This window comes from Lineus longissimus, chromosome 13, assembly GCF_910592395.1.
Source record: "Lineus longissimus chromosome 13, tnLinLong1.2, whole genome shotgun sequence".
Taxonomy (NCBI): domain Eukaryota; kingdom Metazoa; phylum Nemertea; class Pilidiophora; order Heteronemertea; family Lineidae; genus Lineus; species Lineus longissimus.
In genome coordinates, this window is record NC_088320.1 from 5,484,493 (window position 1) to 5,510,053 (window position 25,561).

Below are 25,561 nucleotides of genomic sequence, written 5' to 3' on the forward strand. Positions count from 1 at the left end.
CCAAATATGCTTGACATCCAATCCATGATATGAATTTGATAGAAAACGCAAAACGACCTGACCATTTTGGAAGATTTTTATTCAGTAGAGTCATCGCTAACACAGGAATGTTGTTACCGTTACAGTAAAAGCCACACCTGAAATGCTTAGATTACATTTATTATATACTTACATTTATGAGGGCATCTTTTAAATTGCTGAGATCTCCCAGCACAGTTGGCGCTGGACAGTCTACAACGAGGGCTTGGTAGCCAACTGAAATTACTTAAAGCCCAGCCCTAGATTTGGACTCTTTGCATTCTCAACCAATGAATGCCGGCAAACATCATCACTCGCATTCACAGTCATGATTGCAGATCATCACTTTTCATTATGGAATATGGAAATTTGAGACAGGAATCGCATCCATATTGACAAAGTGGACGAGATATTCATTTCCTGTGAATCCATATAAGGAGGAAGTCCTTCATCTTACTCTACTTCCTTGTACTTGATATGACTTACCTGAAGGCGTTATTAACCCGTTGGTTCTATCCAATCTACATGATATGATTGAGTTTGGATCACCTCTCTCATGATAATTTAAAGGGCGCTTTGGTCAAAAGGGGTGTCGGACTTTACTTTGTTCAAAATTTGGAAACACATCGTTTGTGATTTTTACAGGCAAGTCACTTAACCTTTATAACATGCGCTCTTGGGGAGGTGGATCTCACCAATATGACCAAGCAGAGAAACATGAGTAGATTGTGTTGGACTCGACCTCGGGCCGAAGACCGAGTCACTAAGCCAGGCCAATAAACTCAACTGGCGTCCAGGCCAACCATATTTTAGCGGTATACAACAAACGCTTGTAACGAGAGGGGTAACATATGATATGACTATGTCGGAGCTAGATATAAGAAAATCGAATGTTATCGTTGATGATGATGACATTTTCCCCGTATACTTTAAGGATCGATCACAGCCACTCAGTCCTTCCTTTACCAGCAATAAGTTATCAGTTGGTTATTAACCTTTGGCCTGGGAAAACTCCATGTGCTACGAAATATTTGATTCTTTGCATGGTATTATAAGCTAGGGAATTACGTTATGTAAAGTTTGTTGACTAGGTTGTCCTGTAGTTTTAATATTGATATTTATTTCGTGCAATTGTGCACTTTGTGGAACTGGGAAAACATCATCGAGAAAGAAGGTGATTGATATAGTCATTAGTGTGAGAGATGTAATATTCCAGGTTTGATAATCAAAACTTTCACCGCGGCACACAAACATTTCTTACGTCACTTACCTCTTGTTTCCCAAGGGTCGAGGTGTGAAGCTTGCAGTCACAACCACCTGTGATACTTCCAAGGAAGTTGACCTTGAACCGGAATGTACAGGCATACTTCAGCTGGGGTACTATGTCGAAGAACATGTGAAACACTGAACTGCTGCTATAAATGTAGTAGTATTATTATGTAGCATCATTACCACGACTAACATTTGAATAAGATATCACATAGAAGAAAACAAATCATCTTCATGAGATAAATTACAAATTACAAAAGTTTACTGAATCCGTATAAAATTTACATTTTGCATGGGACGAAAATATAATAAACAGAAGTGCAGTGTAGATAGAGAGTCAGAAGTAAAGAGAGCAATAAGTAATAAAAGTAATCAAATAATACAGAAATTACTTAAGAGTGCAAGAGAATTGGTGGATATTATTACAATGATAACAGCAGTATTTTTAATAATTATAGAGCTTTTCTCACCTAAAAAGTTAGATAACAGAATTTACCGGTGAGGCGAGCTACATTGTCTTCAGCAGTTAAAAGATATAATAATAGATTTCTATTTGAAAGTTCATTAGTTAACCCAATTCGATAAAAGATAGACTACTAAAGAAAATCAATTATATCTAGTAACGTGATGAGATTACCAGTATGACGAAGAATAGTAAAGACCTGTTGAACCACGTTTTTGCTAATGACCATGAAACACCGTGACCATGCAGAAACATGAGCAAGGGTTGGTTTTTCTTGGTGGCTACTCTGTAGACAAATCGAAGTTACATTTATTATCCTCAAATTGTCACTTCCGCCATCTTTTGTCTTTGCAGACTCTAAACTCTACTGTAGACCAGTTACAAGATGCCTTCCAAATGACGCACCTCAATAGCAACAACACAGCAGCTGGTTCGGATGTCAGCCGGACACAGGGTACTTCAGCATCGCAAGGATTCCTACCGTGGTCCTACATGCCCCCGGGTGAAAAACTCGGCTTTCCGTCGGCCTCTGACACACCAAACATAAACGATCCTCATGGACTTGATAAAAGCGGGAACAGCGATTCGTTTGCATTGGGGAATAGCACATCGAGTGCGACTTTCAATCGTGTGTTTGACGATATCGTGTCCAAGATTCTCGACGTGGATGATGAACAGACGTTTTCGTCATCTTCCAACTTTCCGAATGGTTTCAGTAATTTCACGACGGATCGCAACCAGGATTCTACAATTTCTCATTCGAACAACTCAGATCTGTTTCCTCTTGACGAGTAAGTATCAATATTTGCACACCGCAGAAGCTCTGTTTGTGAGCATTTTTGCATGCGTTTGGGTGCCAAGAGAGGTCTGCTTCCTATCATATCACTCTATTGATAAGACTTCAGGATCCTCACCATTCACAGCCTTGAGAAGTAAACACTGTCACTGTGGTCTTTCTTGTTCTGTATTTCCAGATCTCCAAGTTTTATCCCAAGTGTTTGGTCCACCGCTGGTCAAGTTGAGAGCACGCCAAAATCAGATCGCAACTCTCTGTACAACAGCCTGGACCAGGGTTACAAGTCTCAAGACTCGAGCTACTGGGAACCGAGTGTCGGTGACAGTATTCAGTCATTACCAGACCGCCCTTCGCCTGACCCTACGTCGTCATCTTCTTTCCAAAACTCGAGATTCTCAAATCTCCTTCAGCCAACTTTGACGTCCGATTCCAGCTTTGTGTTCAGTAAGACTTTCCCACAGGATGGAGAGAAGGCGTCGAGCGCGTCGCCATCGTCTTTCTTTGGCGAATTTAGTTTGGAGGATATCAAGGCACAAGGTGATGCTGGCACGAATCGGTTTAATCAGAATCAGATGCTGCCACAGGGAAATCAGAATTTTTCTCAGAATCAGCGCTCCGTGGAGAAGTTTTCGACTCCGCCTCAGGAGGCGTGGAACAGCCGCTCTGGGTTTCCACAGAATAAGTTCATGAGTCAGAATAATCAGCAGTCAGGTCAGCAACAGATGCAATCCCAATTGATGCCGGGATCACAGTTCCAAGGAAAAAGTGAGAAGTCATTCCGACCAATCAGGAACCAAGGCGTTGACTCGTCGATTACGTCGTCGCTAGAGCGCGATAGCCAATCACATTCCAAGGGTTACGGTGTGATGCAGCCAATCAGGATACAGACCCAGACGCCGAGTAACTACGGTAGCCAGTCCTTGCCTTCGTGGTCGAATCCAAGTACGCCCAATTCCATGTCGGATACAGGCGGCAGCGTTTCGTCTAGTTTCGAGAGTACGGGTATGTCAATTCCAAATGCAAGGTTCCCCTTCCGTAATGTCCGTGGTCCGAAGTTTTCACAGTCTCCTCATAGCAGCAATGACTCGCCCCTAATGCAATTGGAACGGCGAAATCTTCAGGGAAGTACAGGGTCACTCGGCGGGTCACCAAACTCTAAGGGCAACACAATGCAGGGAGTCCCCCGCCCGATTCAGGGATCCGGAAATTACAAACAAATGCTGTCACAATCTCATGAGATGAAGCAGCAGCACTCGCCGAATAACATGAACATGCATCAAGGACAGATAGGCACACCACCTGGTGGTGATCATATGCAACATGAACGTCTCATGCCACATAATTACCCAATCCCGGAGCAATTCATGGATCGGAACTCGCCCTTCATGAAAGATAACATGCGACGCCCGCAACAACGAGAGGATAATATGCAGTTCCCAGATTTCTCTGGTGTTGGACCAATGCCAATCCCGCCTCATCTAATGCGACAAATCCAGGAGAAGTATCCGTACATGCCCCAACCTCACATGCCGGGGGTGCCACCTGGGATGAGCCAGGAGGCGTTGGAATACTACGCTGCATTAGGCATGGATCCGTACGGAAGATTTCCTGCATTCTTTGGACCGAATGAAATGGTTTACGACATCCCACCTCCTCACTTCTTCGCTGGTATGCACCCTTACTTTCCAGGGTTTAGGCCTCCGAGGTGAGTTTATATTGTTATCAATACTGTCCCAAAGAGTATCAATATAGCTCCTTGCTTTCTTGGCACCTCTGTTATTATAGCAGAACATCCTCTCCATAAGGAACAGTAATTTTGGTCCCAGGACCCAAATGTGTCATTTCTATACAATTTGATCTTTGTAATCAGGATGCATCTTCCTATTAAGGAGAGCAGTTGTCAGCCCCATTGTGTCTTTCATAGAGGGGTTCTACTGGACTCTGCAGTAGAGCAGTTTTCAAGAATGGTGTTGTTTTTCAGGCGAACTGGGCCATCCAACGAACTTCACTCACGACTTGAAGAATGTTATGACCAGTTCAAGAACTTGGAGAAGGAAAGGAAGAAGGTGGGTTACTCCTTTGATGACTGATGCTGACCCTGACCCTGTTGCGAGATGTGGGTCATATAAGTTGTAACCAAAAACTTTGGAAAGAAGCTATTGCCATTGACATTGGAAAGCTCTAGTTAAGTTCTTTCTGTTGATACCATGACCATTCTGGCATTCAATGCAAAGGTCTTGATGAACACTTCCGATGGTACAGATTTAGTAAAGATAAGTGAGCGATGCTCTTGAGGTCTGTCACATTGGTATCTTGTAGTGAGGCGCCAGCTCATGTGAAGATATAACTCCTGAGCTCAATCAACTTCCTTCTTTTAATCAAGCTGGTAATTTACCCCAAAAAACTAGGCCAGTTTGGTGCAGGACTACACAGTCAATGCCCTAGAATGGTTTAAGTAAAGGAAACAATGCAGAGATACCTCCTAATGGATAATTCTACAAGGCTTACATTAATTGCTGCATAAAATAACTGATAAGTCCTTGTCCCCAACTTCATTTTCTTACTCAGCAAGAGCATGTGTTCCTTAAAACATGTTTCTTGATTGACTTGAAAGACTTTGGTAGAGACTCATTAAATATACTCTGGTAGTAATTTAAAACTTGTACAAAGGAAAGTAGGTTAATTTTCCCCAGGCATAACCAGGGGGACTGATAAGAATTCTCATCTGTCCAGGCAGAATAATTCAGTGGCATGTACTTTTACTTTCCGGTATCATGACAAGTTGGTTGGAGGCCTAATCCAAAACCCTTTGATTATCGGGAACCTCCCTTGCCTTCTTACACTACAGCCACTTGTCTAAAATATTAAATGGAAACTCTAGTCTAAACTGCAGGTCTAAGACCTCATTTCTTCACCTTCGTCTAGTTCGTGCATGGGCCTGAGCTGAGACACGCCTCTTACCTGTCAACTATCCACACTTTGTTGTGGCTAGACAGGGTGTATAAGAAATATGCGATTCTTTTTGCAAGTAATGAATGATATGACTTGATCCAATTGTAGGGCACTGGTGTATGAGCCACTGCTTGAGTTTTTGATTACCTTGGCCCTTGACAGCTGTCTGAGACGGCTGCACAAACTCGCCCTGGACTCAAGTTCATCAAGTATAGCAGCATCAAGCCTAAAATTAATCAACCTTGTCCTAGAATCAAGGTACCTTCTATCCCAGCAGTCATTTTGACACTACTGGTCCACCTGAGCCCAGCTTCTGGCCAACAGGGCAGGTTTGAATAGGTGAAAAGTAACTGGTGGTGGTACTTCTGCTAAAGTACACGTACCATCTAAAGATCCTCATCTTTCTGCATATAATTGACCTGAGTCGGCATCCCATGGCCAATGTTGGGCTGAACATATATTTTCTTGCAGACTGAAGCAGAGCTTGCACGCCAGAACCCAGGGAAGAAGATCTCAAGTGCCAACAATATTGTGATCCCGCGGCTACCATCAAATCCTTCTCGAGTTGACAGATTGGTGGTCGATTCGCTTCGGGAGCATGCCAGGGTAAGTAGCCTTTCTGGCGGTGATGCAGGCATCGAAAGGTTCTAAAAACGTTTGGGCCTTTGCTGAGGGACGGGTAAAGACTAAAGATTATCACAGATAGGGACTCCCACATCTCTCTCTATATCCTCATGTCGGAGACAGATCTGAGGCCAATGTTCCCTGATTTCAAACCTTTGGAGACCTGTGATAGTTCTAAGACAGAATCATCTTGACGCTCAAGATTTAGACAGAGTCAACTTTAGTTCATTCTTCATTGAGGTTATAAAGGAAAGCACAGAGCAGAATACCTCTGAAAGTTCGGAATTGGATTGAAGGCAGTTGGCCTCTTTGTTTTCAACCTTGCACCAGTAATTTGCACTTTCAAAACATTCCATGGACTGTTGTGTTGTATTTTCTGTGGGCCGACACCCGAACTGAAGACTAAATCAATTGGCCATAACTGAACCTAGTAAGAAACCTTTGTGATGCAACTAATAAACCGAGGGTAAAAGCTAGAGAACGTAAGTCAAAATCAAGTAAACCAAAAGTGACAGTGTAAAACGTGCTATTTTCAGGTGATAACTCTTATCAACAAGATGGAACGACTTCGCGACGAACCACTCCATTCAAATATTCACTCAGCAATGGAACGATGGATCGAGGGGATCAGGAAGGTACAGGCACGCCGAAAGGAGGAGATCGTAAATGCTACGAATCGTCATAGGAATGGTGGTCCTCGTTACCAGGAAGAGAAAGGTACAGGTATAGATCATTTTTAGCTTCTTTCTTTTTCCAACTTTTCAGTTATGCAATTGCAAGCAAGGCTTTGGCACTCTCTCTAGCACTGCAGCAGTAGCTGTAGTGGCTACAGAATCAGGATCCTGATATCGTTCTGTTTTCAAAAAGAGGATTGAGAAGATGCTGCTGCATGAGAAGGTGTTGCAGGTTTGATTTTGATTATCCCTATCGCTCCGGACGATGTGCATGATAACACGTCGTTACACATGTCCTCACAGGTGCAAGCTACTGTCACTGCTTGGAACTGGGCGATGCTGGCCAAGAATGGCTCTCGCAGTGTCAGTGAAAGGCTTGTTTTGCTTGACTCCATTGATATCATCTGTTCTGTTTCAGATGTCCTCGCTCTCGCTGCCAGCATTAGTGAGCTGACGACGCACACCCGACAGGCCCGCACAGCAATGTGGTGTGCCCTTCAAATGAGCAGCAAGGATAGGCCAACGGACCAAGTTGTGCAGAGCGCCATCAGGGAGCTGGAACAAGAACTAGCCAAGGAGGAGAGGCAGTCAGTGGAGTCAGGCGGGAATGATCTCACAAGCTTCACAAGGCGGGAAGACAGTAATAATAATCTCGAAAAAAAGTAAATGATCTCGTGAAATTTTTCTTGTAATCATCGCATCTGCTTTTTTGAAACAATGTTATTTTGATTGACCAATGCAAGCTTGCCAGTTGAATACAAATTAAGCAAAAAATTGTGTGTGATGGATTTTGAATATAAGAATATACAAATTCGCTTGTGTATTTTGTAAGATGTGTAAATAATGGTTTCAATTTGAAATTGCTAAATACACTGGTTAAGATGTGTATTTCGTCAAATTCAAAAACAAGTCAGTGGTGTAAGAAACCAGGTTATTTATCTGATTGAAGATGAAAATACCCAAGTGAAATTGTGTGTTTTTGCACGTGCGGCAGATTTTCAAAATTTTCTAATCAAATTGATGAATTTTCTAACCGACAAAGCATTTGCTGATTATTATTGATTTTTGAAGAATCTATTGATAAAATAAATAAGTTACTGAATGCGTTCGTGTTTTTGCCGACTTGGCCTCTTTTCAAGTTTTTAAAAAGTTGTATGTAATTCAAGGGTATTTATTGAATGGCTCCATTTTGAGAATTTCCCAGAAGATTTTGTCGGAAATTTCTCTTGCCAAACGAGATTGTGCGTTGTTGAGTTTTGAGTTGTTTGTGAAGTTTGTACCACTGAGGAATACCGTTTGGTTATTAGGCACCGGACTGTTTTCGGGCAGCTTGTCATGATGATTGACGAAGACGCATCTGCCGACGACGTAATAGAAAAACCGAAGACTGATTCAACAAGCGAAGGTCCCGCAAGAAGAATAAAGTTTGAAATGGAGCGTCAGGTTGTTCCGTCTTGCAAGTCTGAAATGGAGTTTCAGACCATTCCCTCTTGCAAGTCATGTCTATGTGACATTCGCTTATTTGAAATTTAAGATTCTTGGCCTTGTTGTAATTGAGTGAACTTTAATCGACACTTTGTCTAATTTTGAGAATTCTTGTTTGATACACTAGATTAGTGGATTTTAGCTATGATATTCAAATCAACCATTCAAGAACCAAACTGATTTTGGTGGGTTTTTACGTGAAGAATGGTCAGTAGTTATTGCCAAAAGAAGATTGTCCATGCCATGAATTGGCCATGATTGTCCAGGCTAAGTATTCTCTGTTTGAATAAAAAGGTGAAAGCTTTCTAGCTTTATGAACCTCGTTTTGAAAAGTTTGTGGTGTTTTCCCGCACGAGATGAAAAATGTCAATACCTCTTTTACAAAGATCAAGTAAATATCCGACCCGTAACAAGTCCATTCACTGTTTGGTGTGGTTGTTAATAATCCAACTACTTAAAAAAAAATATTGCCTGAAAACCACATCATGGCCACAGTTTGCCCATTTGCTGATTCAGAATTTTTTCTAAACAGAATTTTGTCTGTTTATTACCTACAAAAATGTCATTTTTGATTCTTGAGGGTTGTTGGGAGTCCAATTTATGAGAACTCGCGCATTCAGAGTGAATGTAGCTGTTTGACCTGTTCGTCTGTAACCTAGAAACGTATCCTAGTGGTTTCCAAATCATTGTATTATATCCAATAGTTCCAAATTATTGGTCGAGGTTTAGCTGTTTGTGCATTCGTGGTGAATAGACTAGCATTTTTACCGCCTTATGCATCAATAAGTCGAATTTGGAGTTTCATGGTTTGTTCCTGAGATTTAAATCCTGCATGATTGAGTTCCACATTTTGGTTCTAGATGTCTCTGTGTGATGGCGTAGAACTTTGACACTTCGTCACCTTACGCATTGAGAAGTGACACGAAAATAGTTTCTCTGAATTCGACAGGATTTCTTTTCAAAATCATTGTATTTTATTAGTTCCAAATTTGAACCCTAGGTATCGTTGTGCATAACGATGAATAGTTTTATCTACATTGTCGTTGAGAGTTGGAATTCGAATTTGAAATATATTTGTATAAATGGTGAAATCAAGGCTAGGATATTTTTCAATGATCGCATGCTGCTACTTGTGGATGTGAAAGGCCGCGGTGGCATAGTTTTAATACAATTATAATACTGTGATATAATCTATTTGTATGGCTCATCAATATGTAAATTGGTTAATTAATATGTAAATTGGCTTATGAATATGTAAATTTGGGGTCTTATTATAAATAATCAATTTGTAATGCACCACTTTGTGTTTTTTTTAGAATTTTGTCCCAATGTGGGCACCACTTTTGCATTTTTAATTAACCATTGTATAACGTGTACATGTGTTCTAAATCAATACGTCTCTGAATTAGTGTATTTTTGTGTTTGTGCAATTGGTGACTTTGGCTTATAATCATTATTATCCTTTTATGGTTAGACTTACATGTAGCAATGTTAATCTTTCAAGAACTTGGGATGCAGAAAAGGTTTTTGCAGAAGATTTGTCAACAGTATGAAATTTTGGTGACCGGTGTTAAGTTCTGTCGCCTTATCCTTCAAATTCCCCCCTCCCTTTTTTCTGATTTTGGGAGAAAGTACCCAGGGATGTGACAAAGTTAGTTCTTTTTCTTGAAAAACATTGGATTTGACTAGAGAGATAGAAAAATCTATGTCTGTGAATTTTCAAGATCCGACTGAAAATAGGCATTTTAACGACACAGTTTTGCACAATGTTTTAAAGGCAGTTCTCATGGCAATTTTTAACTTCATTTGCTGCTCTGAACACTTTCACATCCCTAAAGTGAAAATACCCCGACAGTCAGGATGCAGTGGCCTTTCTCTGGGGTACACAGATTTCCCATCTTTAAATAAAAGAATCCATAACAAGGGGAAGTACCAGAAAATGATTGGTTCTTGAAGGATTACAAGAAGTGTGTAGACAAATTTTGAACCAGTGGTCTGTAGATTAGATTTCTCTAGGTAACATAATAATAAATCAAAACCTATTTTCTTTAGTACGCAAAGGTAACCTATTTTTCCTACTTAAAGCTTTTTCACGCCCTAGGCCCTATGGTTTTGAGATAAGTGTCATTGACTTGGGCACCTGGTGGTGGTGTGGTATTGTATGTTAGGAGTTTGGTGGCAGAGTTAGTAGTAATAGAGATGTTGCGCACCCTCCGACTTCCACTCCGATGTCTTCCCCGAGGTTGAGTTATAGTTCTTTCGATATATTTGATTTAGTTTAATTGAGAAACGTTACTCTAGTGTATTACACAGTTTATCAATAATGTGAAAAGTTCAGCTGAATCGCAGATGTAATTTGACGACTGTTGTTCACTCTCAAATTTGAAGTCGGAGTAGGAGTCGTAAATGATGTGCAATCTCTTTGAAAGTTTACCAAAACCATCACACACAACAAGAGCCAGCAATGTTTAGAAAATCACAATGAAGTAATAATTTTCTTTTTCTGTCTGTAAACTTTCGTAAGGTCATTTAAGAAATGAACCAAACTTGCCCATTTGTTACCCATTTTTTGTATCGGTATAATGTTTTTGGACAGCGTTGTATCTATCCTCATGCCTTCCATGGGAAAGCTCTTTTTGGAATATGGTTCATGGGTAATGGTAAAGTAGATCTACTGACACTGCACCAACTTGACAAATTTTAGGTGATGTAGCTTTCAGCACAAGGCAGCCTCCCAATACAGGATCTTGCTGACCAGTGCATCCAGATGTTGTAGAGTTTATATAATAATTTAGTTTATTTTATGTAGAACTAGAAGTGATATTTCCATTGTTCGGAGTAAAATCCATAACCAGTATTGAAAAAGATTTGTTTGATCTGTAGTTTGGCCATTCGGTGACTGGTGATCCTAGGATATCACCTCACAAATTTAGCTCTTGAAGGCAGGTTCTTTCAAAATGCAACTTTTCACTTGCATTTCCTTATTTTAGCCGTCTTTGATGGGACTTGCTTCAAGTAAATGGTTGAAAATGGCCAGGATCACCTGTCTCCTGTCAGTACAGATCAGTCCCCAGCTGTGATCAAAGTGGTATTGAATTCCTCATGCTTAACAATCTGCTCTTGCACCGTTATGATTAAGGGATGGCGTTCTCGGAGACCAAGCAGTTTCTCTCCCAGCGACCTGCAACATGGCCACGACAGCAGAGACAAGACCACAATTGATTTTTTAAGCCTTTTAGCAGTTAAATTGTCAATGTTTGACTGCGACGCATCAAAGAACGCGTGGTGTTGTTAATCTGAAATTTAGATTATGTTATTCCGGACAGTCGGGCAAGTAAATGGTGAAAAATAAAATGGTGATTGACCACGGAAATTTTTTGATAATCGACAAATTAGACAGACTTTGATATTTCCACTCTTTTCAGCCAACTGGCAGAAAAAACTCAAAACACTATTACCCAATTAGCAAAATTCGAAATTAATTTTTTCATCAAATAATTTCTTTATATCTGTAGACTTGCACAACAAATATTTTTTCAATACCTCTCCAAATATGTACTTGAGAGTTAAAAACATGCACTCGTCTAATTGATAGGCCTCGACCCTCCAACCTATGAATATTCATTAGTGGTCTTGTCTCAGCATGAAGTTTGTAATTGGAAGCTGCCATTAAATTGGTAAAGTTGCTGTCATTTATCATGTTCTCATGGCTACATCGCATGGTGCAACGATAGAAACTGCTTGTTTGTTGAGCGCTTCATGAGCACTTGGAGGAACACAAACATTAAAAATCTTCATTCAGATGGCATTTTGTGGCCTGAAAATTTCCGATCAAACTACCTAAACCACCGAAAGTGATTTCTTTTGGTGTTCCTCCACAGTGACATAAGCAAACCATAATTTCTCCCCAAGCTGCTGACCTGAGAGTTTGTAATGATATGATATAACTGCCTGAATCCACCCTGGAATACCATCTTATTTTGATCTTGTGTATTTCAAGAAAGGCCTCCCAACTTACTGAGTAGCCTCATTTAAAACCTTATTGGAAGACTCAAAAAACAAATATTTTCCAAAAATATTAAGAAAATTTCTCCTTTTTTAGGATAGTACAGCTCAGCAAGTTGGAAGACCTGTCTGATTCACTGCAAGTTGGGGAATTGATTCTCCAGGTTAAATCTGCTTTTAGCTTAACTTCCATTAACCAATATTATGGCTTCAAGATGCTGTTTATTTTTTCTGAAATAAATTTCTGTGATGGTGTTTTTTCTGAAATGACTCAACATAGATGTATTTGCTTAGCAGTATGTAACTTAACTGAGCTTTTCACCCCTTTAGCAGGGATGAGACGTTTCCGATTTTTGGAGGATCCCTTTTTTTTTCCTCCTCAATGAAAGGGCTTAATTTGACAGCAGAAATGGTAAGATCTATGCCTCAGCCTTGTGTAAAACTTTGAATTTTGGAAAACGGTAAAAAATCACCATTTTAGAGGCCAGGGTAGGACATCATTTTCACATTAATTTTTTACTCTGGCACTGACTTATCCCTGCTTTACCTGACTTAGAACCTTTTGTACCCCGCTGCCCTCCAGATCGAACTAGACCAGTATATGCTACATAAATAGCCAAGTATTTATTAAATGTTCAATTGATTATAAGATCGTTAATCTGCACTATAATATTTAATGAGCACGTAAATGAATGATTAATTATTATGCATTATATTTTCAATTTAGACTATGAAGGCTTTGTTGGGATGCGAGTCCAACTGATTTAGGAAAATAGACCTTCGTTCTCTGTGCCTGTGGTGGTGAAGTTTCACCAATTTCTACGAGCATAGAAAAGAAGGGTGTCCAACTTGCATTGGGAAGAAAATATGAATTATCTAGTAATTTCGATCATAGTCGTGTGATGTCTTATGTGCATGCATTTCATTTCTAGATCTGAAATGGTATTCTATATACTTTCCTGTTGAATAATATTGTTTTTGTCTTAAGTGTTACTATATACGTTTTCATGGACATAAAAATGTCCATGTCATTAGTAGAGATAATCATGTCTGTACAAGTTATAATTCTATATACCTGTTTTTATGGAGGGCAGTAGGCAGGATGAGCAGCAAGATAAAATACGAAAGCATTAAAAAAGTCTCAAGTTATAAATATTAAATTATGTGTTTCTTGAAAAGTCATATTGTCAAATCTTTGAGACAGATTTTTGTTTTTCGAACATGTATGTCATGACTTTGTAGATTTGGAATGCCTAAGTGAAAGCAGGTTATAAGATGGCGTAGCCCAACTTTCGCATTCTCTGTCTTCTGTGTAACTGTAATCTTCATGTAAAAGAATCTAGTGTGTTCCTTAATTAGGTCATTAGCAAATTGTACCGACTAGTTGAGATTGTAGCTGATTAATTAGCATGATGTTAACCACAATTGATATTACAAGCGGACCACTTTGTATCATAATGCACATATATGGGAACATTTATAATCATTGGAATATCATAGGACAATGTGTACATTTTTTAACCGCCCGTGTTTTTCATAACGGGAATTTAGCTTTTGAAGTAACGTAGTGGTCATAGTAGTGATTGGTCACAATTAGCGCAAGTATAATAGTGTATAGCTAGTATGATCTCTATTTTCTTATATCAAATGGATATTAGAGTTAAACTTAGTACTTGAAAGATTAGGATACATGTAGGTCTATGCCCCTGGGAATACCTTGACTCGGAATACCGAATTTTTCATAAGTATGCGTTTAGTTTGTGTGTGTGTGTTCATTTTTTTACCGTAATGCAAATATGATATGTATATAACTCTTTACATTTTGTGTTGAAATACCAAAGCAATAACCATTGTACTGTTTATGTAGAGTGTGAAGTTATGTGTTGTAGGTTAACACCCTCCCCTCTTGCTTTTTCAAAAGCTCAGGAACGACTTGACTTCCTCAGCTAATTTTTCTATAGGTCCCCAGAGTTGCCTGCTTGGTTGTGCATCAGTAGTGTATCATTCCTTTATCATAATCAGATTTATTACAGACCAATCTTTAATGCATTCTTGGTTTTATCTGGCAAAACAGTTTTATGCAATTTTTTTCTTTGGAAAAAATATCCTCCCGAGGAATGATTTGTTTAGTTGCATTTTTTTTGGAGGAGATAAACATAAAATTCCATTTGGTTCGGATTTAAGTGCCAATAAATTAACCATTCCCTGTTCATATATCCCTGTAAGAAGAATTTTTTAACCATTTTCATGTAAATCAAACCTGTGATTAAAAAATATTGTGCTATTTTTTATGTGCCTTTGTCAAACAGTCATCAGTTAGTTTTTTGATTCAGTCGCGGGATTAACTATCGTGCGTTGGTCACGAAGTTTAATTGTTTTTCTATAACGGTAAATCTCCCATGATCCTTTATGGGTCTATGACGGGGATTGCATTTCTTTTTCCGCTGATCTCGTCATTTTCTGTGTTAGTCTCGAGCAAGGTATCCCAGGGGTTGTGTTCAGTAGAAGTGCCAAAGGTCATGGTTGTGTAGTTCACGAACCTCGTGGTAGTTTGTTTGTATGTATGTTTTGTAGGTGGTATTGTAGACGCAGGCGGTTTTGTACTTAAAAGTGTTAAAAAGTTTCGGAATTTTGAGTAAATCTAGAAAGGATATCTGCCAAAGATGCAATAATTATTAAACATATCTTCCCCTGTTATGAATTTTAGACAACTTCATGATTTTGAGCAGGGCTGCCGAAGTGGAAGTAATCATGTATGGTTTGCCATCAACTGTATTAAAATGGTCACAATAGTTGCCCATTATGAAAAGAAGAGGCCCGGGTAGACTCTGTGCTTTTGATTTGAGTGGTTGCAAAAATATAATGCTTTTTAAGGTTCTCTTCATGAACAATTCAGTAATGTTGACTTATTCAAGACTTAATTTCAGAGGAAATAGTTGTATAAAGACAAAAGTGTTCTTACATGTAGGAATTTATGTTCTGCTTTCCAAAGGTCACATTTTGATAAAACTGGTCTTTTCATAAGATGTGCTCTGCTCAACTAGATTGTTCTGCTCCTGGCTCAAAAAATTGTGATAAAGTCTTAAAGTTCCTGAGAGAAATCCACTTTCTACTGATAAATGTCCTTCTGTTTGAATAGCACAGAATTATTCCTAATAGTACCTCAGTTTTGATGTTTCTTTGGCAGTTGAACCAGCGCTGTAGTGATTTATTGAGACTTATCTTGGTTTCTGTTTGGGTAGAGGGTATAAAAACATGAACCTAAGGGGCTTGGACGTTTTAACAATGGGGTACCTACCCTCTGGAAAATGTGTTGCTGTAAAAAACGTCTGTAGGTGTTCGAAGGTTACCCCACTGTTCAAAGTCACTCCATGTGACGGTTGCTAAAAAATAATGAACTGTTTTGTATAAAGATGCTGTCTCCCGGTGAAATCTATATAGTTTTCAGTCTCGTCACTTGCCTGGTGTTTCGACATCTACGTCAAACCTGTGACTTGTGACTTGCCGGATTGCCAATTATCCCGGTATGCAGAAACCCGGTAAAATTGGACAGAGCTATGCTTGACTGCTGTATTCTTCCACAAAATACAATGGCATACATAACATAAAATGCAGGTCAAGCTCATCCTTCAATATGATATGTCGGTCAAGCTCATCCTTCAATATGATATGTCGGTCAAGCTCATCCTTAATGCGAAATGTAGGTCAAATTGGTTAATTTGGGTCTGGTTGGATTAAGGGATAGTTTCGATGAAGTGTAAGAGAAGTGAGATCCCTATTGTCAACGTAATGTAACTTTAATCTTACCTACATGGCTCCTGCCTACAGATAGTCTCCTTTTAGATATTAAATAATGTTCTCTAGTTTTGGCCATGCATAGATATTTAATATCATATTAGAGGGTCTTTGAAGTATTATATAAGTCTGCAGTCACTACATCGCTGGTTCAGGAAGGAAGTAGCATCACCAATACAGTTTTCACAAGAATATCGAGTGATGGTTAACCCTTTATAACCGAGAACACTTCTTTCAAATTGAGTGCAATTGGCGAGGACGACGTTTGAAGTGTTGTGCTCCGAGTCATAACGCCTGTCTTTGAGATGGTGTGCTATTGCAGTGGAATACTAGTAACAAGTTCTTAGTTTATTGTGAGGTGATGTGTTTTGACCATACCTCTACTTGTAATTAACTCCAGTATACTACTGATTATTAGATCATTGTTATTGTTAATTAAGCGTGGTTTTGATAGTTTTCAATGCAAATAATAGGCGTTTACGTTGTCATGCAAACTGTTCAAGAAATTGTTATCTTTCTTGCAATATCTTTGTAAATTATTTCTCAAGGCATTATTGGTGGCCATGTGGTCAACTTTTTCAAGGAAATGTCACTGCTACTTGAATTTTATTTGAAAAGTGTTTGCAATAAAATTTGTGGGATTTTATTGTGGTGGTTTGACTGCTCTGAATTGGCATGCAGATCTCACTCACCTCGGAAAGTTTACAGCATCAGTTTGGCTTCAATATTAGGGTGAGTTTGACATTTTGAGAGGTTCTGTGGTCAAGCCATGAGTGGGGTACCGTAGGTGAGCATGGTGAAGGGGGAAGGGGTAGTAAGCACTACTGAAAATAAATCGCAAATTCATGTTTTCAGTCTTGAAAAAGTTGATCATTCAGTGTATGTGACCTTATGCATAATACTTTCTTCTGCGAATCTCTGTGTATTTAAGTCATTTGTATAGAGCCTTTATTCATTTACACATATTGTAAACATTTGAAAATTTAACACCCATGTTTGTGAAACTTTTACACTTTTAAGCAAAGTGTCTGAAATTGCAGCAAAAACTTTCCTATTTGATGATTTAGTACTCACCAGCAATACATTTATATGCTGACGTTGACCTTTTCTGACAGAATTTCAATATTGTTCATACTTTCTGTATCAATGGAAATGTTAGGGCGATGGATAATATTTAAGTGATGAAATCATGTTTTGAAAGAAGCCCTTTAAATTCATTGCATGCAATAGATTAAAATATTTTGTGAATTGGCACCGAGTTTATTTGAATTTTATCGGTAGCATCCTTGGTCACCGAGTTATGTGCCCTTGGTACAGTGTTTTGCTTGGGAGTCCTTTCGACTCTCTGTGACCATGTTAAGGGAGTGCCTCTCAGTATAATGCATGTTTAACTTTCTCACGCTGACCTCCATGAGGCATGTGCACTCGCGGCATATCTTAGACGAATATCCAGGGTTTTTTAGTTCGTTCTTAGGACTTGTATTTAGTCAAGATAAAGGAATTTATTTATTAGTTTAAAAGCGTGTAATTAGAGTCGTATGTAGATTTTTCAGACTAACATAAAATGTGTTAAAAGGTAAAAAAATATCACCCCTCTGAACCTAGTGGCATAATCCTTGATGCATTTTCTGACATAGAAGAAGCCATTCTGGTTGCAAGGGGTGGAGGTTTATATACAAATGTAGAAACGTGTGGAATAATACACTATTTTAAAATCTTGATAACTTATTAGGTTTTCTTGTGAGGAATATGTTCTGATGTAGTTCTGCAGTCTTATGACGATGTATGAATATTATTAAGTAATTTGCATATCTAATACCTCAGTCAAGCGTGCGAGTCTGTGTGTACTTGTTGCTTTGTGCAATCAAATGTAGGGGGCGCTAGGTGTGGAGTAGTGTGGGTTCATTGACCCTTTTGGACCGTGCACGGATGCTGTCAAAAAGATGCGATGATTTGATGCCAATCAATCACTTATTAAAGCTTTCACGCCTAACAGACTTGTACCTAGCTTGTTTGGGCGGTGCATAATCCCACCCCACTCCACTCCCAAAGCGCAGTAATCATGTTCATGTTCATGTGAGAAGTTAAAATTCTGTTGGAAGTCACAAAGTTGGGATAAATTGATGAAGAGTTCAGGTGCAAAAGCCACTAAAAGCGCAGTTCCCCAAGAAATGAGATAACTATGGTAAAATGAAGCTTACACTACTCTGGATCTGAATACCAAACCGTTTTATGGCAAACCCGCAAAATCCTGTTGTAATAAGATATCAGTTCTAATGCAAATCCATTAGAGTTGCAGCAGAAAGGTTGCGTTAACTTGAAAAGACCAGAAGTACATGTACATATACTCCATCTGTCACCTCCCCTCATCGTTGATGCAAAGAAGAAAGTGGATTTACTGGCTTTTGCAACTGAACTTGTCTATTTTCCTGTTGTAGTTAAGTTAATCGTTTGACGTTTTACTGTACATATTTATGATATTGCCAGACCATTTTTGAGTCTTTTTAATGCCAGGTGTCGTCCCTGGCTCTCCACTGGTTGGAGACACCTCGACTTCACTGTGGTCGTTTGTAATTGTGGGCTCCTCGTTGACTCGGTATTGGAATTAAATTTGTTGTTTTTAAAGGAGGGCAGATTTATAGTGGTAATTTCGCTTAGTGAAATCAGAAAGGTCCAAATTTTCATCGAAAGTGTTTTAAATTATATCAGAAATTTTTTTTGATGATGAAGAATTTTGTATTGCTGACACTGACTGGCGATGATTAAAGTCGCTTGCATCATGTTATTGTTAAATTGTAACAATAGTTCTAATTGTTTTAGGATTGCAAGTTCTAGCCAAACAGTGTCTATGGTCAACCCTTGAAATGTCAGTGCAACTGAGATGTCAGTGCAACAAGAGTTTTGCCTATGATAAGAGGTTAGCATGCTAGCTCTCACAGAACTTGTAAAATGAAATTTAATTGAATGCCTTGTCAACCAGCTTGTCCACATGTTTGTTGGAGGGAGATTTTGGCCTCGATTGGCCCCCTATATTTCTATAATCATCTTAAATGTGTGTTTCGGCTACCCAAGTTGTTCACGGTGTCTGTTTATAGTTTGGTGCGGTGAATCTGGACCCATCTGCAGACAATCTTATATACCTTATCCTATTTTCATTTATAGCCAATTGGAACTTTTAGCTCCTACAAACCAGCGGTCAACATGAATTATCATATTTTCTCAAAAACTAGTTACGGTTGCAAGGAGAATTCTGAAAGAAATTAAATTAATCGTTTGACGGGTTCTAAAGAAGATTGATTATTTTAACTGTCTGTACAGTATTTCTTCGATTTTCTACAAAATCTGCTGTCAGGTTTGTTAGAGGAGTTTTAAAAGAGCCATGGCAGCTTTTCAACTGAAAACCATTCTTTTTAACAGATTTCAATTAAATCTCCTTCTTGTCTTCGTCCCAAGAAACTTTTATCATTGACTTCAAAGATTTACACTTCAAAGTGTTCAAAACGAAAAAAGCTTGTTATTTCAATGACCATGCCGCTTCTGATTGGTCGGATAGTGTGTTGATATGTTTATGTGCTTATTGAAACTGGTCTTTTAATGTAGTTGTAAAATTTGTAGGTTTTTGACATTATTTTGTTCACAATAGAACTTACCGTATCGAATAGGACATTCCAGGTATGTTGATCCCTAGGACGAAGGTTCCCTTTTCTCTGAAAAACGAGACATTGACAAGAATTGTATCAGTAACCTGAAATTCTGATAAAAAATACTTCATTCATGTTTCCAGATAAGCGTATTGTATCCACAATTATCTTAGGCCAGTGTGCTCACAAACTACATCTAGTAGGCTTTGTCTGTGATACTCCTCGTGAAGAGCTTTTATCTGGAAGCAGGTTTATAGGGAGTCCTCGTGGCACAAGAGATCTGCAAAGATCTTTCGGCTTTAGAAATGATGCAGTTACATGTACTTTGAATCTGTTTTGAGAGGCAGGGGACCTAAGTTCTAGAAGGGTCAACTGTGGTATACATATGTAGGATAGACATTTTAATAACTATGAACTATTATCAAACTGTTTACTGTGCAGTGCAAGTCTGTGATTTTAACTTTTGAGGAATTTTGTGGAACCTTGAACCTCTAGATTTAGATTATCACTGGCGTGAGTTTCCGTCTCACGGCCGTTTTATAGTGATTTTGATTCCGTGGAAACATCGTGTGTCTAGTGGCATTTTGCAAAATGTGACACGTTCGGTTTTAAAGTAACGGTAATGACAGTGTTGATATGTATGTTCGTATTTTGAATTTTCCGTGCTGATATGTGGTGGTCATGTGGTTGATTCAGTGGTTTTTCGCAATTGTATAAAAGTTTTGTGTTTACAGTTTCAGGGTTCTCCAACTACTATAAGGTTCTTGGATGAGGTGCGCTTATTTCAGCCACGAAATCTCCCTCATCAAAGCTAAATAATGCATACAATACAAATCATCCCCAGGAGTGAGTTTGTGTTGCACACGTTTTTCAGTGCGTGATCTATACCACGTTTACATGGGAGATCTTCAGCAACGAGCCGAGTTGAACAGTTGGAAAACCCTGAGTTTCTTGAACAACTATTCGACAAGTCTAAAATATTCTATGGCTTATAATGCCATAATTGATACACCTGCACTGCAATAACAGTACTTCTGGGCGCCTGTTACCTTTCTAATGCTCGTCATGGTTCAAGCAACAAGATCCACGTCTTCTGGTAATGTACATATCCGCATTAATTATATACATGTAAGATCAATGCGAGGTCGTGGAAGTCCTGTATTATGGGGTATCGGTTTATCTGAAAATGGCATGTTTGGCATACAAGGTTTTGAGATTATAACATCTCGGTACACGCCTCTGATAAGGAGAAATCTTGCCCCAGTTTCCAAATCCTTGGAAAATGTGGTAATTTGGAAAACTAGTAAATATGTGCAATGTTTTAATCCATCTGTTAATTGTGACCAGAATTTTCTGAATGGTTAAAAATGAGATTTAGCATATATGCGACTCTCAGACATATTCTCTATCACAAATGTTATAGAAGTACAGGATATGAACTTCATTTGAAAAGAGCACAGCAATTTTTGCTGAAAAATTACACTCCGTCAGTCCAACAGTAACTCTTTCACTACCGGACCAGGGTCCATTCACCGGGTACAACTGGCCCACAGTATACGTACTGCCTAATTTTTACCAAGCTCTATCGTTTAACCACAGGCACTAGAAGTCTAGTTGGTTGCACCTGAAAAAACGAGATGGCAGCACTGCAGTCAACTCGACGCACACCTCGTCCCTAAGATTGGGTAATGCTACATTATTTCACAATGAAACTTTTCCTAAGCCAAGTTAGGTACACTTCTAAAACCCTATGGAAGCGAAAGAGTTAATGTATATTATAATTCATGTGATTTGTCATCTCCTGGAGTTGACTCTACCTCCTCTATGGAAAAATGTCCTTGTCTAATCTGTATAAACCGATTTTCATCGGACACACATTAGCAACCTACTGGTACTTCAATAATCCGTTGTCTTTGCCGTGTATTTTCATACTTTTGACCTGAAGCTTTTGTAGACTGCTGATTGTGACGTGTTGACCATGTTTCTCTGCTTAGATCCCGCGCATTTCGTGTAGAAATTTTATGAAAATTACCATTTCAAGGTTTTGTACTTAATATTAATGATTGGATGTGATCTCAGCGATCTAATATCAGTCTTTAAAAAAATTGTTTTAAACTTTTTTATCGCTGCTTTTGAATGACTAGAAAAAGCTTTGTGTACACGTACCTAGTCCTTGTTGTATCTTTTAGACGATAACAAGAGAGCCAGCTTGGGATTATCGAGGCATGAACTTGGGGAATTATTCCGAGGTGACCTTACCTAGATAAACTGAGATAACTTCACGTGATGCATCTCCGGCAGCTTATAATTTTTATACTGTAACTGATAGCAATGTGACACGCACAGCTCTCTTGTAAAAAGAATTGTTCTGTTCTGAATTTGCAACTCCCAGGATATTGACGGTATGTCATTTGATCATATTTTCATTTCCCATCTGGGACAGAATTCAACTTCCATGATTTATGATTCACATGAGGACTGGAAAATGAGCAGTTTATTTCGGTTTTGCCGGCTACGTAGCGAAGGCATTGAAGATTTTCGACAGTACAGTGGAATCTCTCTATTAAGGACACCCTCAGACTGAAAAGTGCTGTCCTTAATGGAGAGATGTCCCAATTACAGAGGTCAATTTAAAGGAAAAGAACCAGTTTGGGACCAAAACTAGTGCTCTTAATAGAGAGGTTGTCCCTAATAGAGAGGTGTCTGCTGAGGGAGGTTCAACTGTACCTCTGTTCGTATGTGGACTGTGAAGTGTGAATCCATGACATGTGGCTAAGTTTTTTTAAGTAAATTTTGCAAGAACAATACAATGCCTCTACATTTCCTGCAATTGTGATCAGATGGCATACGAACTGCTCAAGAGCTTTTGAATAACAGACCAAAATGTTTAACTGTAGTTTTTAAGCATGTCCTTTTGTAACAACCCGTTGTCGAGTTATACCAGTGAAATTGTTGTGCTGTGCTGAAAATTCAGGAAATTATTACTGGTATCTATGCTTCTTCTCTCGGTCTTCGTACATTATAATTCAACACTTTCGCTTCTGTTCTTATTGGTAAAATCTCGGACAAGGTGAAACATATGACATATAATCTTAAAGCTGGTCTATAATCTATTAAAAACACTAAGTTTCTGTTGTAACGTTCTGTATTACGAAAATTCGTGTTCACTTTTCATAGAACTTTCAATGATATTTTTAGCAAAGTCAGACCGAGGTAAAAACTGTGCAAATCCGATGAATTTGATGTTGTGTTTTGATGGTTTCGAATGTTCACCATTTGTCATTGCTGATTAAAACGACACCGGTTGGATAGCCTCTCTGCGAGAGTCGTTCGACTTGCCTGCATTAAACAGCTCCCAAGACTTGTGCAGTGTGAACCCTGGACAGCCCTCCCCCAAGATGATCAACGTTCAGTCGACAGAGGGTCGTGATTTGACACTATTTTACCAGCTTGTGAAATGGGATCATCAGACGGTAATGGAATCATTACAATTCCTGATTACGGCCGAAAAGGTAGTCAATTGAGGAAATAAGATGAAGGGGTCTACAGGTATTTGATACTGTCCTTATTTTCTTTCTTAGACAGTAATTCGAATGTTTGCCAAGAATTCAGCGTTTAATTGCCCCAAATTGGTAGTCGATCACTGAGTAGAAAGGGGGTCCAGGTTTTAAAATGGCCACTGCATCACGAATCGCTGACTTGATGAAGCTTACGCGCACATACTTCAATGTTAAGATAGAGTTACCAGATTTTGATGAGATTGTAGGTTTTTAATAGTATTCATTAATACTCTGATAGATAAATAGGTATAATGTCAGGGAGTCTCGAGGGGTCCTATCTTTCTATGGTTCTGTATTTATCATGGGCGATCCCTTACAAAGTTTTAAGGGGCTATCCAGGACACGGAACATTCTCGTAGCTTGTTCCTTACAAACCTATATTATCATTAGTCCAGTTTCAATGAGTACATGCAGTATATCGAACTTAGTGTAGTACCGTCAATACGGAAGAAAAATTTGGGAAATAGGTTCTTAATTCATATGATACGGTATGGAACTAGAAGTAATACTTATTGATTGTTTATTGAAATTAATTGAATAGTACATATAATTAAGTGGGACGAATGGCATTATAGTTTGTTAATTCATTTGAAATTTAAATGATTGTTAATGAACATTAAAAATGCTAATTAGACAGTTGAATACCACTTACATTATGCATATTCATATGCAATTTTATTGTTTGAAGTGTATGAACCCCAGGTGAAGGTCGTCGTATGTGCTGTGGAAAAAAGATCTTCGTGTTTTGATTGAAATGCCAGAAATTGCTCTTGAGCGTTTAGATGTCCTTAATCCTAGATAGCCAACCCTTTCGCTGCGGCCGCCACTTTTGGCCGGTGCCATCTTGTGCTGACAGTTGGAACCAATACTGGATGCCAGAACCTCCTGTTATCTGAATGGTGGAAAGTGTCCCCATCTGTACTATTAAGATAAAAAATAATCTTCCTTGGGTGCATCCTGCATAGAAAGGGTGCGCCCAAGTTCTGGTGAATAAAACTTTAAACTCTTAGGACATGATCCACGTCACAGGCTTGTCATGGGGCTATGTGCAGTCACCCGCAGCAAAAGGGTTAGTATTTCTTCCAAATCAATATAAAGTCCCTATTGAGTGTGTCACAAATGCTATGTTCCTGACTATTGAATAAGAAATTTGAGTTGGAAACAAGGTGTTGTTAAAAGTTTTGATTGACTTGAATCTGATATCAGTAAAATGAGACATATCATCATCGGCGACATCTGTTTCTGCAACACAATGCAAATAATTCGCTGGACCTATTTGAACTGTTTTATTCAGGACTCAAGTGTCGACTTCAAGAACATAATGTACAGGCCTACATGTGTACTGCCAAACGGGGCGGGTTATTCAGCGAAGTGCTTTCTTTTAGGCTGTGACTCTCCTCACAAGGTTGTTGACATCGTCAATCCACAGTCATAAAAGTATATTGCTATTATCAATTTGGAAAAAAATTGAAAAACCAGACATGACATGCCTCTTGTTCTTATTCATATTTAAGAAAAAAAGAATGGAAATCACGAGGCAGAACAGGCTTGACATTCTTGACAGTGAGGCTGCATAACTTCATAATAATATTGATGTCATATTTTATGCCGACTGATGGGAGTCCTACTGTCAGGAATAGGCATGTACTGTCATATCTCAACCAATTATAATTGGACTTACTGGACGATTGGTTGATGACTTACCGACTTACTGAATTCACAGCCAAAAAAATTATCATAGTTTTACTGGCATCTTTCCCCCCGAGGTGATCTTTCAATTTCATTCACCGTGGATGTGAGACTGCCCAAGTGGCCCCCTCACAGTAGATTCTAATCAGATTAGTAATGTTGATTCTTTGCTGGTACGAAGCACCAAGCTTACATTTTTCTTGGATTTGATTGATGTTTGGCAGATGATAATAAATACAGTTTCATCCAACATGTTTGGATTAAATTACATTACATTGCTTTGTTTTTCTTTTCCCCAGGTGCAAGGGGGCCGTCAATAAAGTATCCACCTATCCGCTGATCTTTGGACTGTCTTCCCCCTATAATTGCCTTGTGTGCTCTGGCACCAACTTCCTCTCCCCCCTCAGTGTGTATACGCACTTAATGGATGATCCCCAAGATCATTTGACCCAAGTCTGTGAAAATGGTCGCTTATCATTTGAAGAACATAATGCCTATACCTACCTTCAAGTGATTTTCTTGCAATGAATACAGTGGCCATCGTGCGCATCAGTCGGTATCAAAACAATAATTATCATCCATGTCGATCT

General features: G+C 38.9%; 1 protein-coding gene across 1 annotated transcript in view; it reads left to right on the forward strand.

The window, feature by feature from the left end:
- Nucleotides 1-25,239, forward strand: part of LOC135497655 (uncharacterized) — a 38,520-nt gene extending 13,281 nt beyond the window's left edge. Inside the window, exons 3-9 of the mRNA XM_064787486.1 lie at nt 2,105-2,541; nt 2,725-4,251; nt 4,528-4,612; nt 5,970-6,104; nt 6,659-6,839; nt 7,215-7,458; nt 8,104-25,239. Of these exons, the coding sequence (XP_064643556.1) occupies nt 2,105-2,541; nt 2,725-4,251; nt 4,528-4,612; nt 5,970-6,104; nt 6,659-6,839; nt 7,215-7,458; nt 8,104-8,329 (2,835 nt within the window). The 3' untranslated portion in view covers nt 8,330-25,239. The remainder of the gene's footprint in view (nt 1-2,104; nt 2,542-2,724; nt 4,252-4,527; nt 4,613-5,969; nt 6,105-6,658; nt 6,840-7,214; nt 7,459-8,103) is intronic.
- Nucleotides 25,240-25,561: the final 322 nt, after the last annotated feature.